Source organism: Enoplosus armatus, chromosome 1 (assembly GCF_043641665.1).
Source record: "Enoplosus armatus isolate fEnoArm2 chromosome 1, fEnoArm2.hap1, whole genome shotgun sequence".
Classification (NCBI taxonomy): Eukaryota; Metazoa; Chordata; class Actinopteri; order Centrarchiformes; family Enoplosidae; genus Enoplosus; species Enoplosus armatus.
The window spans coordinates 2016581-2034163 of NC_092180.1; the positions used below are offsets into that span (position 1 = coordinate 2016581).

At 42.8% G+C, this 17583-nt stretch overlaps 1 protein-coding gene across 1 annotated transcript in view; it reads right to left on the reverse strand.

Moving 5' to 3' along the window:
• Positions 1-1200: 1200 nt before the first annotated feature.
• The window catches only part of ppfia1 (PTPRF interacting protein alpha 1), a 35265-nt gene continuing 18882 nt past the window's right edge, over positions 1201-17583 (reverse strand). Inside the window, exons 9-30 of the mRNA XM_070903024.1 lie at positions 17141-17275; positions 14632-14715; positions 14383-14514; positions 14112-14174; positions 13857-13936; positions 13622-13772; positions 12821-13044; positions 12436-12667; positions 9518-9547; positions 8155-8303; positions 7895-8067; positions 7665-7758; positions 5918-5999; positions 5615-5815; positions 5198-5260; positions 4324-4350; positions 2745-2920; positions 2467-2564; positions 2180-2355; positions 1768-1836; positions 1486-1654; positions 1201-1265 (exon numbers count right to left, since the gene is read on the reverse strand). Of these exons, the coding sequence (XP_070759125.1) occupies positions 1210-1265; positions 1486-1654; positions 1768-1836; positions 2180-2355; positions 2467-2564; positions 2745-2920; positions 4324-4350; positions 5198-5260; positions 5615-5815; positions 5918-5999; positions 7665-7758; positions 7895-8067; positions 8155-8303; positions 9518-9547; positions 12436-12667; positions 12821-13044; positions 13622-13772; positions 13857-13936; positions 14112-14174; positions 14383-14514; positions 14632-14715; positions 17141-17275 (2664 nt within the window). The 3' untranslated portion in view covers positions 1201-1209. The remainder of the gene's footprint in view (positions 1266-1485; positions 1655-1767; positions 1837-2179; positions 2356-2466; positions 2565-2744; positions 2921-4323; positions 4351-5197; positions 5261-5614; positions 5816-5917; positions 6000-7664; positions 7759-7894; positions 8068-8154; positions 8304-9517; positions 9548-12435; positions 12668-12820; positions 13045-13621; positions 13773-13856; positions 13937-14111; positions 14175-14382; positions 14515-14631; positions 14716-17140; positions 17276-17583) is intronic.

The window sequence follows — 17583 nt, forward strand, 5'->3', positions numbered from 1 at the left end:
TCGCATGCAAGGTCAACTAGAGAGAACCTCGAATTCTGTTTTCACTTGCATCCGAAAGAAGCCCTCTGTTTGTTTTTGTTTGTTTGTTTTTCGCTACCGTTATATGGCTTTAATTCTTGAATTCAAGAGTTTCATTTTGGTTTCGCAGATATGGAAAATAAAGAAGAGAAAAGGAAAATATACTGTGTGTTTCACATGATATCTGTTGTCACCATCACCTGGCTTGCCAGCAGTTATTTTAACGGCGATGGATGACTCACAGTGTTGAGCAGTTTGTGAAACAGTCCGACAACTCCAGCAATTTGTCTGATATTCACACATCCATTGACCTAAGAGCTGCATTTACACAAAATCACAGGTAATAAGCTACAAAAATTACAACAGTTAAAAACGGCAAAGGATATGAATTAAGTTATATCACATATCAAAGTCACTTAAGCATAAATTCAATGATTAGAATTCAAATCAAAAGAGAGGAAAACAAAAAAACATACATCTGGTCAATAGAATCAGGATTATAAAAAAGATTAGATAAAATGTCTGTTGGTAGAAATATACAAACTCCAGACAATTGAAACATTCAGTTACATACATCTGAGAGCTGAGCTTAATACGGGCACAGTGGAGAAAGGTTTCTTTTTTTTAAAAAGTGGGTTGATTAAAGGGATAGAGGCAAAAAGGATTACATAGTAATTCTAAAATCAATTAAAATGTCCCATTGGTTTACATAAATATAATAACAAATGTAGATAAATCTTGAAAGTTTCCTCTAGGGATACTGAGATTGGTGAGTAAGGTCTTTCTCTCTGATGACAACAGAAAACAAAACATCATTTTAGTGTCCTTGCGAGTCATTTCAGTTCATCATCCTGGTCTTGAATGCAGGGAACTCCCCTTCATCTTCTGACCAGCGGTTACCTATAGAAATAATGAGGATAAACTGAGAAGGGGAAGAGAGAGATGAACGGACACGAGAGGAGAAGCAGGACAGAAGCCAGGGATGTGTGTGTGGGGGTGGGGGGGTGGGGGGGGGGGGGGGGGCGACAAAGGGAAAGAGAGGAGAGGCGTACAACGTGCGTTATTAGAGCCGAGAACTGCAGGACAAGAAAGCTGCTTTCTGCTTGGAAAAAGAGAGCAGCCAGACTCTACACGTGCTGCTCTTGTTTCAAAGTTCAGTACAGTTGATGCGTGTGATCTTACCGTTGTGTGTTAACAAGAGTAGGTCCTGACTGTGGCCGTGTCCAGCCTCTGTATAGACTGACTTCCTGCGTTTCCGTGTTGGCAAAATCACATGCAAAGACATGCCATTAGTCACAGCATAATAAACAAACGGCAAAGCAGCAAAGCCATTCAAGAAGAATTAAGAGTACGCAAGGAATCTGGGCTGATTCAGCGGACCTCAGAGAAGATCTACCTGAGGAAGTAGCAGCAATGACAGAGCATATTACACACACACACTCTTCTGGCACTCTCTCCTCTGCTTACCGTCCATCGGGCTCCTCTTTGGCTGCGTGGAGGGAGATGCCGGGCTGCTACTGGTCACTCGGAAGTTGGCGGGCAGGGTGTCTGACGCACCCAAGGACATCCCCCTCATGTCTTTGGGCCTGAACTTCTTTCTCCATGAGGGAGCTCGGCGGAAGTTCTTATCGTCATCCTAGAGGAGAGGTGGTGGAGAAAGAGGAGAGATCACACCTCTTGTGTAAAAGACACACATATTATTTCACCCTCAGTTTGTGCTGCTGTGTTGGACAGAGTTGTGTTTGTCACCTCTTCCATTCTCCTTTCTGTGCCAGTGGCCAGCAGACTGTTGTATTCACGCTCAAGAGTTGCTCTGGCCTAGAAAAGAGAGACAAGAGGAGGAAAAGCACACATTTAACTGTAAATAAATACTAGAGACTAATCCCCCTTTTCATGAGATAACCATAGCACCCTCTGACTTTCAATGGCCACATCACATCATTTAGCTTCAATGGTAACACTAATCTAACTACACTGACATCTCTTAGGACATTCTGTCTCACCTGCTGAGGCTGCCATCACGTCGTCTCTTTTTAATTGGTCTCTAGTCCATTTACATGTCTCAGGCGTACCAATATGACCTTTCTGACCTTTCACACATGACCTTGTGCTTGTGCATGATGTAAAAAAGTTGGTGAAGCAGCTGACAAGCCGTGTGTACCTGCGTGTTCTGCGTGGGGATCTGCAGCAGCAGGGCCAGGGTGTTGTGATCGAAGGTTTCGTCCAGGGCGAGCAGCGCTCCATGGACTCCGCTCTCATAAAGGTTGCCACTGTACTCTTTCAGCCCGATGGCCTGAACCCAGCTGATCACACGCTCGTTACTCCACACCAGCACTTCTGAAATGACACAACGGTGACAGAAAGCCAGCGTGAGTGTAATTCAGAGATGGCGTATAACTTTGTGTAATATAGTGTCATTTAAATAACTCCGGGGGGGGGGGTTGTTACCTTGAAGCTCCAGCTGAGACTCTTCCCTTCTCCTCTCCAGCTCCTTCCTGTCATAGTTGAGCCTCCTCAGACTCATCACTCCACACTGAAAACTGTTCCTGTTGCACGGACACAAGGACAGTTTGTTATAGAGGAACAAGCTATATCAAGCTTTGGTTACACAGACAATACTCATTATGTGGGACAAATTCATTGATGTTGGTCTCTTTAGGGCAATCATTGGGGATAATAAAAAGATAAAATAACATCAGTGTTATCCTTTAATTGTCGTGTTTTACCTGTGGAAGCTATCCACCATTTTGAGCTGTCCCCTAAGGTCCTTCTTGGTGAGGTGGTCGAGCATGCGGGCGTCCACCAGGGACTCCATGAAGTAGGAACGGTACTGCGGTAAACCCAGGCTGGGCAGCCACTCGTTACCAATCCACTCGTGGTTCATGTCTCCGTACGCCAACGTCTACGGTGGAGAAGAGAAGGCTTAACGAGGATTTGTGAGGGTGTGTTGGAAAGAGTTGTTAAAATGTAAGAAACAAATTACTACTCAAGGATATTGAAAATTATACTTTATGTATTTCGTTTTCATACAGGAGCTTGCAACATCTGTTTAGTCCTCAATACAGTTAAGTTGCTCACTGATTCATTGTGGCTAGTAAAAATGCGACGACACATTGCAAAGATTATTCAGTATTCTATAATGTAGACAGTTCTAGCATCTATTGTTATTTTAATGTGTTATGTTAATATACAATAAACATTACGGTAAATACAAAGTATTCTGTCTGCTACAAGTGATTCATTAGAATAATCTATTTCTAATTAAATAATAATTTCAAGTAAACATCAAAACCATTCCTCAGTTTACTTTTATCTATTCTTTACTTATATAATGAGAATCTTTTATTCATCCAGAATCATTTTAGGTTCCTTAAAAACTTGGAAGTACATCATCACGACACAACTGAATCAAATACCATATATCATATATAATATTCATATACTGAGGGGTGAGTGTGTTCGAGTGAGCCTACAGTGTTTATTGACTTTATGTTTATATAACATTTAATCAGTTTACTGTGATATCAATCTTTTCTACATGGCTGTTGGTTAACTCTTCTAACGCTATCTGGGTTTTTTTTTTTTACAAGGGAAACCTAACTTACTGCACAGCAGCCACAAGTGACAAGACAACCACTGGATGAAACCACTGGATGAAACCACTGGATGAAACCACTGGATGAAACCACTGAATTCCCTTGAAAAGGTCAAGCAACAATGAGCCAAACTAAGGTGTGAACGGTACACCAAAATACATTATTATGTTGAATAAAAAGCAAACAGAATAATGATTTAAAAATTACACATGCGCTGTGTTTTAATAAATAAATAATATTTAATAAATAACACTTTGCTGTGCGCTCTGGCAGTTATTTTGTGAAAACACTTTGCAGACGGTGTGGAGCAGAGGACCTTCTGCCTCCCTGTCTACAGTGCATGGTATTGCCAGGGGAGATCAGGAGATTCATTCATTTTATCTTATAGTTCATTTTCTTGGTGTTACACGATTACGGAAAGGCATTCATTATTATTAACCTCTTTTCTGTACTTCACTCTGACTCAGAGGTTCTGAAACTTATTCTGTCACGCCCCCCTTCAGAAGCCCAAAAAAGTAAATGCCCCCCCTCCTCCCTAACAAAAGTGCTCTACAGTGATCCGGAGATAAATACAAAGGGATAACAGTGACATGTCCTCTATGAGATACTTCAAAAGAATGAACACTGACTAAAAGACGGTGTTATAGTAACATGAATAGTAACATTCAGAAGGCGAGCATTGGTGGGTTTCTGGGGAATGTGTGCAAACCTGGGCCCAGCTACCCTCGTCATCCTCCTGGTGTTAGCAAGGTTAGAGTGAGCATGGTGAGAAGAACAGAAAGGCGAGGGGTTAGTGAGGCGGCAGTGCTGGGTTAGAGCAGCTTCATGTGGAAAATTTCATTCAAAGTAAAATAACAACAAGCCAGACAAATTAAGGCATATTAAGGCATCAAGCAGGAAATAAAAACAGTGACAAAACGATAATAAATTGTAGGAGTGGGCAACATGGATAAAATCCTCTACTATGGATTACTACTGTTGTGTAATTTTATTTTTCAATATATCTGGTAATATACAAATATTTCTAAAAACAACTGAGAAACTGTATAGGTTAAAAAATATTATCAATTATCTCTGACAGCAGACAAATATATGGTGTCTCGCTGTATATATCGTCATATCGATAACACACTGCACTGTTCCAGAAACAGCTATATTAAAAATGAACAATTAAAGGTGACAGTGGTGCCATTTTAGATACGTCGTTCTGGCTGCTTCAAACACCACTTATTCAAAATGAAAAATGTAGAAACTAAATTTAGCAGCAACTCTACAGCACTAAAACACACATTCACACAAACACACACAGTGAGTAAAGTCTAAATGAAGAGACAAGAAAACTACTGAAACCAACAAGGTGGAAAGAAAACCTGCAGAAAGAATAAGGCTTGTTTCAAGTTGCCTGGTGAGACTCCATGAAGTCAGATTAACACTGGACTGATCGACCACACTGAAGTGTGAAATATTAATATATCCGTGCAATGAGTAAGATCTGGCTGTCCTGAAGGCAACTTGCAACGAGCCTCAACAGTAACCACAGAAGCAAGAAGCCACCAGTGCCCAGCCAATCAGGGTAGACTAACCGTGGGAGGTGTGGCTGCCAAACTTTCCATTTCTTCATGTGTGACCCAAACGTTTCCTGTAGTCTGATCATTTGACACCCCCCAATCACAAGTGAGAGAAGTGTGCAAAGAGGAAAGAGTGATGAAGGACAGAAAGAGAGCGGAATGGAGAGAAGAAAAGTTTGTTCATTTATCGTTATCACCGTTAGCAAAAGAATTGAAATCAAAACTCGTTTGATCCCATCATTAGTACATGTTAATTATAGAAGCAGTTAAAATGTTAATACAATAAAAGTGTCATGCTCAATCAGATGACAAGAGTGTGTAGACAGAGAGCTAAAAGGCATCCTCAAGTGTCACCTTCATACAAATAATATTGAGACAAACGGCTACGTGTGAGTGTGTTTTTGTCAACGCATTAACCCAACAGACAAGTACCGTTCTTGAGGTTGGCGGGGCAGAAGGGCTGGTGAGAGACATGATTTCCTGGATGGCCAGGCGAAGTTTCAGCCGATGCAGCGGGTTGCTTATACCAATCTCCCGTTGGATCTCTGTGTCTGATAGCGCCGACATAATGGCTCCGCTCTTCACATTGGCACGGCATGCCGCCACGTACCAGGCCGGCATGCCCACCCACAGCTGACCAGAAGGGGACAGATGAGAGACAGTGCCATTAGTTAAGCTGGATAAATGCTACTAGAACTGTTACTGGTTTTCAGATCAATTGTGTCTGCGTCGTACCTCAAGCCAAACCACAACAGTTGGTCCGTCCCACTGGGCGAATGGCAGGCCCTGCCTGCGAGCCTCCTCCAGTAATTCATGCCTGAGACACAAAATATATATTAAAGCCGACACGCAATACGAGTTCACTTGCCCAAAAACCCACACACATACATAGCCACACACCCAAATCCACAATCCAGTCTTAACCTCCCAATGCTCACCAAATTCACCTTTGGAACATGGACACAAACCCAAGACATCAACTGACATGCATACTCAAAACAGAGAGCAGGAGTTTGAGAGAAAACAAAGAAACTGAAACCCAGGAAGACTCACACATGCTCATCTGGAAAAACCTTCAAGAGAATATCATTATTTAAAAGTATTAACAAAACACTGGCCTATACAGACCAGAAGCTTTGCCAGCGTTTGTCAAAACCTCCTCAGTCTTCTTCCAGGTTTAACCAGATGGGTCTTTTGTTAGGCCTCTGGGAGTCACAGCCAGGGCTTCAGGATTGAGGGACTTTATTAGACGGTAGAGTTTTCTCCCAGAACCAGTGCTTTGAGAGTCCACTTAGAAAATGACTTTAGTATGAATGCATTCCTCTACAACTGTAAGGGGCATGCATAGAGGGACGTATTTAGGGCAGGAAAACCTTTGCAATGGCTTTCTAAATTCTGTACATCCATTTCATGCACATTCTCAGTTTGTAATGAAGGAACAATGCCATTTAGCAGAGAATCCCTGGAGGTTTTTGGGGATGTTGGAAGGCAGCTTCTGATTCAGGTTATCTGAAAGTTGTTTCAATTCAATAATAGCTTGACAGAAAGTCTTCACTGATGCTATAAAATGAAGAAAACAGTTGCACTTGGCCACTAGAGGGGGCTGTGCGCCACATATCACTGCTAGAGAACAAGCCTGTCCTCTGTCTGGCAGATCTGCCGTTATAAAAAGATTAACAGATAAATCCAAAGGTCTGTTCTTAATTAACATTAACAATTACATTTACAGCAACACAGTGATTGTGCTGAAGTGCATCATATGATTTTTACAACGTCATGGAGGAGAAAACGAAAAAAAAAAAGCCAATTATATGGTCAAATTCTTCCATTAACCATCTTTCCTGTAGTTGTAGTGCATAACTTCATGCTCCAATAGGAAAACTTGGAGGAAAATGCGTCACTCACTAAAAATCAGCACACACACATTCCTGTTAGTTAAGCTCCTCTGTGGAAAGCAGGGTAAAGAGCAGCATGGAAAAGCCATCAGACATTCGGAGGGACAGTTGTTTGGGGTCCTCAGAGTTATTGTTGAGGTCAACATGAAGCCAAGTGTGGAAAGAAGATAAGGCAGAGCAAAAGCAATGTGAACCAACTTACCCTGTCTTTGGACTAAACATGGAATGAGAAGGGGATGATAAAAAAGAAGAGGGAGGTTGACAAAACAATTAAGAGAAAGAATGAACTGATGCAAATTTAAGAGCTACATGGAAGCAAAACAACATTTATGGTGTTTGCAATATGTTTGCACAAAGCTAGGAATGACGGGAAAAACATAAAACAGTTGTGGGAGATGACTGCAATGGAAATGACTGGGTGTGGAATGGGAGGAAGATGAGCTGATAGGAGTGAGCGTCTGAGCCAGCCCTGGACTGCAGCAGGAGCACCGAGCCCACAATAACACAAATTATTTACTTTTAAATTTCTCAGTCTACATAAATTGTGGAGACAGCAGAGGGTGGGGGGCCGTTAGGATGACACTTACTTCTTCTGCAGCTTCCTGTTCTTCTCTGCGGGGCCTCCCAGGGTGCCCATTCCTAAGCCATCCTTAGGAGAGCTCTCTGCCTCCGGAGTGCCAGCTAGGAACATACACAAATACCCTGCTCAGAGACCTGACAGGACCGGGAACACAGCAATACTGGTAGCGTGGCATTGCATTACATTTACATAAACATGCGCTGTAGTGGAATAAAAGCCCTGTGCCCAGTGTCTGACCTTGGCTGGGGGAGTCCTTGCCGGGAATGCTGGGTCGGCCCTTCTCCTTCTTCCCAAAGAGGCGTCCAATGGAAGACTTGATACTTTTCTTCTTGGCTGCTTTGTTGAGGGAGTCCTGGCTGCTGTTACTACTGCTGGGGTTACTACCCTGGCCGTCCTGCAGGCCAGCCAGACTATGGGACCAGAGGGTGAGTGATTAGATGGAGAGAGAATAGAGATGAATGGTGGACAGGGAGAAAGATCACAGACACAGGTCTTACCCTCGAATGTCTCTAATGTCCTCATGGCTTGCAGCATGCCCTGCCTCCCTGTTTAAGCGCATGGAGCGTGGAGTGGTGGGGGGTGACGTCTCACAGTGGATAGTGGCCTTGTCATCCTGAGCAGACTGTGGTGGGAGAGACACATGTTCCTGAGATGCATCACTCCAGATTTTACAGACCAAAACAATGAGAACACCATTTACTCTGCAAACACACACAGCTGTTAAGTAGTAAGCTGGTTCATTAATGTCACCAGCTACACTCCAAGTGGTCTGTGACCAGCCCCAACTTCCTGTATGTCAATAGGAGACAGTTCACTGTAAATAATAAACTAAGAGGACTATAAAGTGCAGCTGTACTATCGCTTATACAGACACAAACGCTGTCCCTCAAAACGAGTTAACTCTGCAGAATATCTGCACGCACCAAAAGAAAGTGCTGAACTTTGTAGTAAAACAAAAGCAGTAACGACGACTTCATTTTAGAGGCAAAAATAGAAGAATCTGACCTGACCAGGAAGACATCTGAACATGTCTAAGCATTGATAGCGAAGGCTGTTGAACTTTTTCCAAATCAGTAATGTGACTAATCACAACAGCAAGTTCTGCTAACACTGAATTGATTCTGGTTTCTCATCCTGTTTGGGACTATCTTAAATCACAGATGCAACAGGTGACCAACACCAAAACACCAACCTTGTGCCAAAGCTTCAAGGCATACTGTCAGTATTGCTTGCTGCAAGAAATTGAGGCTGTTTCACCCAATAAGCTGTTCGACCTTACGATAACAGCTCACCTTTTGTTACACCTACAGTATTTTGACACTTTCTGCTGTCATTAAAATTGATTTGATTGGGATCCTGTTTTTAGACGCCTTTTTAATGAATAATTTAGGGATGCAAACAGCGAGTATTTTCATTACTAATGTATCTGACGATTATTTTCTTCTATCAAAAAAATGCACATCACAATTTCAAATGCTTGTTTTGTCTGACCAACAGTGCAAAACCCAAAGATTTTCAATTGAGATATACTGAGATATAATACAAAGAAAAGCAAATGTTCACATTTAAGAAGCTGGAACCAACAAATTTAGCCTTAAGGATTTATCCACTAATCACTTCAGCTCTAGAATAACAAAACCGAACCACTGTGGTGGAAAAGATGAAGCCCTTCAAAAACATGTTTGTATGTTTAGGAATGTGATTTTGTGTATGCAGGAGCGTCAGCTTGTACTGGATGGTACATTGCGGGATGGAATTGAGAAAGTAAAGTTTCTCGTGGGGGCTAGGGTTTGGAGATGAGGGAGTGAGGATAATAGACAGGTAGCCGACAGAGCCCAGTAAAGCAGGTCTCTAGTTTACCTTCCTGCGGTGCTTGCGCAGGTCACTAGGCTGAAGCATGGCAAAAAAGGAGAGAGAAGAAAAGCAGTTAGTGAGACGCACAACAGACCAGCGGTGGAACCAAGCCATGCGACACACAAGAGCAGGAAATCACAACAAGATATACATTTACCGATGTATACTGGCACACACACACACACACACACACACACACACACACACAACAGTGGAGACAAAAAGAAAGAGTCAATTTAACAGTGCAGTGAAGACGTGCAGTTCTTGGGAAAGTAAAGTCTGCAGGAGCACCACGGCACCCGAGCAGGAGACACTGCAAAACAACCACGCTGAAGGTTGGGTCAGGATGGTAGGATGGGTGCAGCCCAGCTCAAGGAAACTGATAAAGGCATCAGAGGGAGAAGTGCAGGCTTTTACACCAGCACTAATCTTTCATTGGAATAAAAGCCTTGATGAAATCTATTTGAAAAATTGACCACGTAGGTGACCAAGCAGCTCACAGGTCAGTTCTCATTAACGTCAGAAACCACAGGTGACAATGCTACGAGTGAGTTAGCTTCAACGTTATCGGAGTGGTTTTGCTTTGTGTGATATTATACACTTGGCAAAGGGCAGTGTAACACCTGAATTTATGAACTCGAGCTGTTCTAGTCATATTTTCCACTGCGCACCTAAAAAGGGGGAGGACTTTTCCCCCACTGCATTCCTCACAGGGCTGGCATTAGCAGAGCAAATAAACCACCAGCGTGCCACATTTCTATGGGAGTTTCTCTTGCCCCCAGGAGGAAAATACCTAATCACTCATTTCCCTTCCTCAACTGACACACTGAGGTCAGGGCAAGGAAGAGATTAGTGAGCTATAAAAGGGAAACAGGAAGAGGAAATTGAGGGGGTGAGCAGAAAATCAATTTAATCACCTAAAATGTTCCTTTTCTTCTAGTGTTTTCTTATTCAGGAATTGGGACATTTTGACTAGTTTCACTGATGTAGACTGACAGATGTGATAGTTTACCAAAGCAAAATTAAAAACAGAAATATGTTAAAGCTGACATGGCCAACAGTCCTTTCTCAGCCATTATCTGCCGAGATAATGTTTCACAGCCCTAGTTCAATAAACTTCATGAACTGTGAACAGAATAGTTCCACAACAGTCCAGTTAGACAATAACTGCTCTGCAATCAAACCAAAGCATGAATCCCTTTTATCCGTAACTTCAGCAAATACGACACATAAACAGAAATGTGGGTACAAACAAAAACATTTCAGTTAATTCTTGAAATCGCAAGATAAGAAATTCATGAAAGGCCTGACTGATGAGTAATACCAGCTCCAGTGTTAACGGGAAAACCAATGGCATTATAGTTCCCCAGGACCAAAATTTCCACCCAAGCTCACTATTGTGTTTTGAAACACAACTGTGTTTAAAAGGAGTGTGTCTGCAGGGGAGGGGCTGAAAAGAATGCAAGCCTTGGAGCAAGACCTACAATAACAGAAGAGAACCATACAGTCATTTTAATTGGTTAACAGGCTCAGTTATGTGTTCCTACTGAAACAAGGCTCTGCAAGTTGAAGTAAATGTTGTGAATACAGCAGAGCACGGTGCCTGTACAGAGACAATATTAAGCAGACCTGAGGCCAAAACCAAACCAAAGGGATTCACAAAGAAAGGCAGCCATGTGTGCAGACTAGAGCACCAGAGGTACACAGGTGAGCATGAGGGGTGTGTGCTCTCTAGTTTCTAAACCAAAACAACAATGCTTTTGTTCTGCTAGTATTAGCCATAAAAGGGAATTCTGGTCCCCAGTTGAGGTGTGTCCCTTTGAACTCATTGTCCAAATACTCACATGTATCTAGAATATTGATACAAGACCAAGATTGGTCTGAGCGTCCACTGACAGTCACCTGTAGTTTTGTTCTTGGGGTATTACTCCACTTTCTCACAGCATTAATCAGCTGATGAAAAGCGTTGTTGAAGGTTTAAGTCTTTCGTCTTGCTACATCCTGAAAAACAACAAACTGTCCTGTGAAGCACTTAACTATTTTCACTACGTGGTCTATCCCAGATTAACCTGCAGCTCTTTTAAACATCTACTAGCCAGGTATATGTGCGAAAAGTGCCTGACCCCACTTCACAATGTTGTCAACGTGCTAGAGAAACTCCCTCTGAGGCTTAATTCTTATTAATCTATGAACAGTTTTACTGCTGATGGTCAGCACCAGTCTTTAAGGCAAACAGTCTGCTTGTTGTTATTCATAACATCAAGCTCTTTCTGCACGACGGAGCAAAGTGATGACTTTAACACACAACAGGGAAAAAAGTTTTTAAGTGTCCTTTGTGTATTTGGAGATGTCAAAAGGAACAGAACGGAGAGGAAGTGGCAGACTGCACCCATCTGGGGAGAAAAGAAAGGGAGCTGTGGAGAGCTCTACAGGTACCTGAAAGTATGGTGCATAGCTATAGGCTTGAGGGGGAGGACTGAAGCCAGTTGCACCATAGGGCAGGTAAGTTACTGTCTGCTGGGAGAGGGAGCTCTGGATGATGTAGGGGTCATAGCAATATTGCTACGTGCAGGGGGCAGTTACATATACACATGGTTACATACTCTCATACATACACACAAAATATTAGTGCACTAGTCACACTGATGAGAGGAGACAGCAAAAATACACTAAACCAACGAACAGTGTTGAAGCATTTATGGAAGAACATTTAGTCTTAGACCTAAATTACAAGAAGACAACAAATAAAACATAAAAAGGGAACTATAATTCGGTCTTATCAGACTGATGTAATGACTGCTACTAATACTAGTGTTTCCTGAGGTGAAACTAAATGAGACATTTCAAAATAGGAGTTAAATGTGCTTTTCAGTGCAGTTGCATGATCCTGGTTGGGAAACATATCAAAGTAAAGGAAGTGTTACCAAGGTCATGACACCCATGCGGTCCAGTTCTCTGTTGGGGCTGCGGGGAATGCGTCTGGGGGTGGAGTGGCCAGAGCCTGGGGGTGAGCCGCCCAACGAGGAGCCCGCACACAGTGACGGAGGAATGGAGCTCATTGAGCGGAAACGTCCTCCCAGGCTATCGCCGCTGCCCACCCGGCATTCAATCTCCTCTGCCCGGATGGCTGTGCTCTCCTTCTCCTCTTGGATCATTCTGCAACAATAAAGGAAGGAGAAGGAGATGGTGACGTTAAATGACTGCTCTACAGTCCTTGACACGAATGATTGAATGACACTGTGGAAAAGATAAGGTTACATGAGGCCAGGTTTTGGAATGCTTGTTCTGGTAGCTATGAGCTGCTGGTACCTAATTTCATTGTTGATAGCGTCCAGCTGCTCCTGCAGCATTAAGGCGAGGGTCTGTGCGTCAGCCTGGCCACCAGGGGACAGCAGGTCCACCGAGCTGAAAATGGTCTCTCGATCCTCCTCCAGGTCTGAAGCATCCATGTCACTCTCAAAGGCCTGGGCCACATTTGCCAGCACGTTAGCCTGCTGCATGCGCTCCCACTCCTGCTCGTTCAAAGTCTGCACCTGGATTAATCCATACAGGTATAAAACAGGGAATGGAGAGAAAACGGAGGGAGAGATAAAGATACCAAGAGTATTCAGACAGGAAAGGCAGATATTGAGAGCAGGAAAAGGACATCGTAGGGAGAAAAGGATGAGACAGAGAAAGCAGGCAGGAGGGATATGAGAGAATGAGAGGCAACAGAGAGATAAAGAAGTTAGCTGGATACTTGAGTATTTGTCATTAATGCACCACACAGACACAAGTAACTGTCACTGTTATCGCCACCACACTGACTTACATGTCGCTGATGTCCAGAGTGGAAGCAAACAGAAGGAAATGGAGAAGAAGAACATCATCAGAAAGAACTTAAACATTAGACTGAAACAGGTAGAAGAAGGAAAAAGGCACACAATACAAATAACACGTGTTACAAGGAAGACAACACGAAACATATTTATAAACACTGTTAACTCTATGTTAAAGTGTCAACCTAAATCATGGGGGTGAATTCATAAAGGACACGTAAAGTTCTCAAATTTCAGTACTGAACGTTAACAATTAATAAACAAGTCAACAGCAGAAGAGCTGGGAGCTCACCTTGGATGGCTCGTCCCGGAGTGCAGCCATCCGTCCTTTCTGAGGCCGTCTCAGCACAAGAGCGCTGCCATAATGGTCTGAGTTACTGTCCATCATTGAGGAAGCTGACACTGGATACCTGAAGTCTGGAGTGCTGCCCAGCTGAGACCGCCTGGAAAAACACATTAAAGAAAAACAATCAGAAAGACTCCGGTTAGAGGCTGAAGCTGTGCACTCTACCGGTTAACTGACTTACCCATGTAGTAAGGAGTTGCTCCTGCTCCTACCCTGCTCGCTCTCTGCCCTCATTGTCTCAATCTGGATCAGGAGCTGCTCCTATAATAGAGGATATTTATAGACATAGTGATCATTTGGTGGAGATACAAAGTCTGTAGCCCTAAAGGAAAAGGAGTATCTAAAATAATAAAAACACATTATGAGGAGCCAAATTTCCCCCAAAAAACACAGATACAGGGGAAGGAATCACATTATACTTTAAATGATCCTGCACCTTCTCATGGTGAGACTCCTCAATCAACTTCTTGGTGTGCTCAAGTTCTCTTATCAGGGCATTCTGAAAAGAGAAAGGAATAAACTGACTGAGCTACTAACCATGCACCACGACATATGATGTCATTACAAACTAATCAGGGGGGCACACATAGTGGAGGAACAACAACTGTTGTGGCAAAGAATACAATGTCCTCAGCTGCATCTTTGCTAGTCTCACTGACTTTCCAACTGTAAATCATCACAGCACCACTGATTTCTGCATTATTCACCTTATCCTCCAGGGCAGACATCCTCTCTTTGAGGTGAAGCTGGAGTCTCTCGTTGGACTCTGAAAGGAGTTTGTCCACTGTCTCAGACAGACGCTTGTTGTGCTCCTCATTCATCTTCTCTCGCTGCCGTGCCTTCACAAACAGAAAAAACATTTTAAAAAGTGTACACGTATCAAGAACGTCTCAATAGCAGTAAAACTGCAAGGAGTAGGCCTATTGTAGTGACAGCAGATTTCCCCTCTTCCTCACCCTGAGCAGTTCCTGGTTCTTCTCCTCCAGCTGGGCCTCCAGCTGCCTCAGTCTCTCCTCCACATTGCCATGGCGCTCCTCTGCCTAAAAATGGAGGACATTAAAAAACACTTAATATTTTCTGTACTAAGATATCCAAGTGTCTCAGTATATTCAATCCTCTCAGAGCTAATGATCTCTAGTGCTAAGCTTTGATCTCCCCCTGGAGTTTGTCATCCATCCTGGAGAAGGACCTCGCTGAGGAAAGGCCTAAGCTTGGGCCCTGTTTGAGGTTTTGGGTGCAGAAGTCCTTCAAAAGGATGGGTGTCTCCAACGTCAACAGCCTGGGAAGCAAGCATCTATCGACTTGCAGCCAGAGGTCGAGTATCATGCACCAGCTGCATTAAGAGAGGTCAGCAAAGCAGCACAACCCACAGAAAGACTAAAACAAATACAGCAGCAGATTCTTCCCATAATGCAAATCGACCATAAAAGAATCATCATTGCTCTACCAAGGACAACAGGCATGTGTATGTGAATAATGATGACTGGCTAATGAAACAAAGTTCAATATTTCATCTACAATTAGGCATGTTGAAAAATATAACCTGCTATATATATCTATTATAATATAATAGCAGATATTATGTAAGAGCCAATAGGCTGGTAAACATTTTTCTATGACACAGCCTGTTCCAGTTTTCAGTTGCTCTAATGGGCAGGGTCTCCACAAGTCTTTGAGCAAATCAGCTGGCACTTCCTGTTTGTGTTAGACACCAAACATTAGGACATCTTGTTTGATAAAAAAAAAGGAGAGGTACCAGCATGAAGTTCTGATCAACACAGCTCACTAGCACATAAAGCACAAACACACAAGCATACAGAGAAGGCCAAGTCAGGGCCAGATTTTAGGCTCTTACTCTTCTGACACTGCACTTAACCAGGCTCTTGTCATGTAAAGGATAAATTATAACTGAGGTTAGAGACACTGTTGGCAGTGTTGTTTTGTGGAATTCTTTACTATTCAATTTATTCATTTATTTTCTTCAGTAGTTCTGGAAATGTTAATACTGCCGTTAGTTTCTACTGGCCTGGTTAAGTTCAGTAACAGAACAGAGTTTTCCAGTATCCAGGAGGGCGGGTTTAGCTCTGTGAATAAAGCTGATCTACCTTCTTCTGAGTCTTAGTGCCTTTAGAGCCACACAGAACACACTAGGGGTTTGACAAGGAGGTGGTACAGGCAGCATGAAGACCACACAAAAACAGAGCATGACAGAAAGAAATGAGAAAGAGGAGAGAACAGGGTATAATGTGAACTTCAGCACAAAGTGGTTGCAGGAAGAAAATGGAGAGATGCTGTAGATTCAACAACAACAGGTAGGCAAACAGATGATATATTGTGTTAGAGGAGATATGATACAATGAGGGATGTTACATTCGACTTCAGAAGATAGACCGAGTGACTGATGATGGGATAATTGTGCTATAAGCGTCTCAAAGTATGAGCGGGTGGAGAAAAGAATGGGTGATTTATGTTGATGTTGTAATATTGCCCCCACGCAGTTCCAAGGCATTTCTTTCCATTTCTAACCACGTCTGTCTACCTGCCATGTTCTATATAACTATAACTATATAACTATGTGGCTTAAGCTCCAGCCAAAGAGGAAATGAGTCAGGATCATTGAAAATACATGGAGGAAATGGTTTAGGTGGGGTACGAGAGTGACGAGTTTAGGAGTGTGGAAAAATACATCTGAACAGGTAAGTTCAGACATAAGGGAACGTATTAAATAGTAAGGAATGTCACACAGTTTTTATTTCATTTCTTTTTTTGTCTTTGCAGGTCCACGTCCTGTGCAGGATTGAATGTTTCTTTTGTTTTTGTGTAAATATAGAAAGTTGTCTTCTGTGTATGTTATTCTACAACAATAAATTCAAATACAATTACATCAAACTAATAGACAAAAATAACATGTAAAAGAAATGGAGGGAGAAACTGCAGAGCAGACAGAAGAGGCGCCTGCTTCCTGATCATCTCAACACAAAAGACTCAGATGAGAATAAGAACAAATGCTAACTTAAATTTCAGAGATGTACTGTGAGCCAGTTCCAATACTAATAAGGTGCTAAATTGCTCGTGCAGGTTCAGCAGCAGCATGTTGTCCAAGACAAAGACTCAAACTATAAATGGACAAAAACATGAGCCAAATCTCTAAAAATAGGCCCCTGTGGATATTTGGAGTAACATAAACAATGGCTTCCTCAGCAGCTTCCGCAGAGAGCTCCTGGTGGTTGCGATGTAAAGGAACTAATCCAACAGTCCTGGTTACATTATGTGTGCTGGTGCCCACTGTATGTCAAAGTTAGAAGTGATGCAATTTTTAGTTCATATTCCTTTACAGTTTGTTTTTTCAGTGTCCACCATTTTCCCCACAACAGGCCTACGATAACTAAATAACATTTTGATACCATTAACATAAAGCTAAAGGTGGGTTGACAGGTGCTCTGGGAAGTGGACAGGTGCTGGTACCTTTGTGAGGGCAGCTACCCTCTGAGCTAGCTCTGCTTCCACCTCAGGCAGAGTCTCTGCCTTGCGGATGGTCTGCTGCAGCTTCTGCTCAGCCAGCTCCAGCTTCTCTTGGAGTTGTCGGTTTCTGTCCTCAGTCTACAACAAACAAACCAAAAGCAAACAGTCAAACATTAGCAAGCATGCTGAAGACTTGTCTGTGCTAGATCCTGGCCTCGGGGTTTGCTTTCAGTTCCACAAGGTGAAGAGAGTGGCAAGAAATAAGACTGTAGGTCAAGGAAAGAGAGCGAGGGAGACAAAGGGAGACAGGGAGAAGGGATGGGTGAGGGGGGCAGGAAGTGAGGAAGAGAGCATTCATAATGACACAAAGGCAAACAAAACCCATAAGAAAAGCAGAGAGAGACATCTCCATCTCAGTGAGTACATGTAAAGAAACAAGCCAGTGT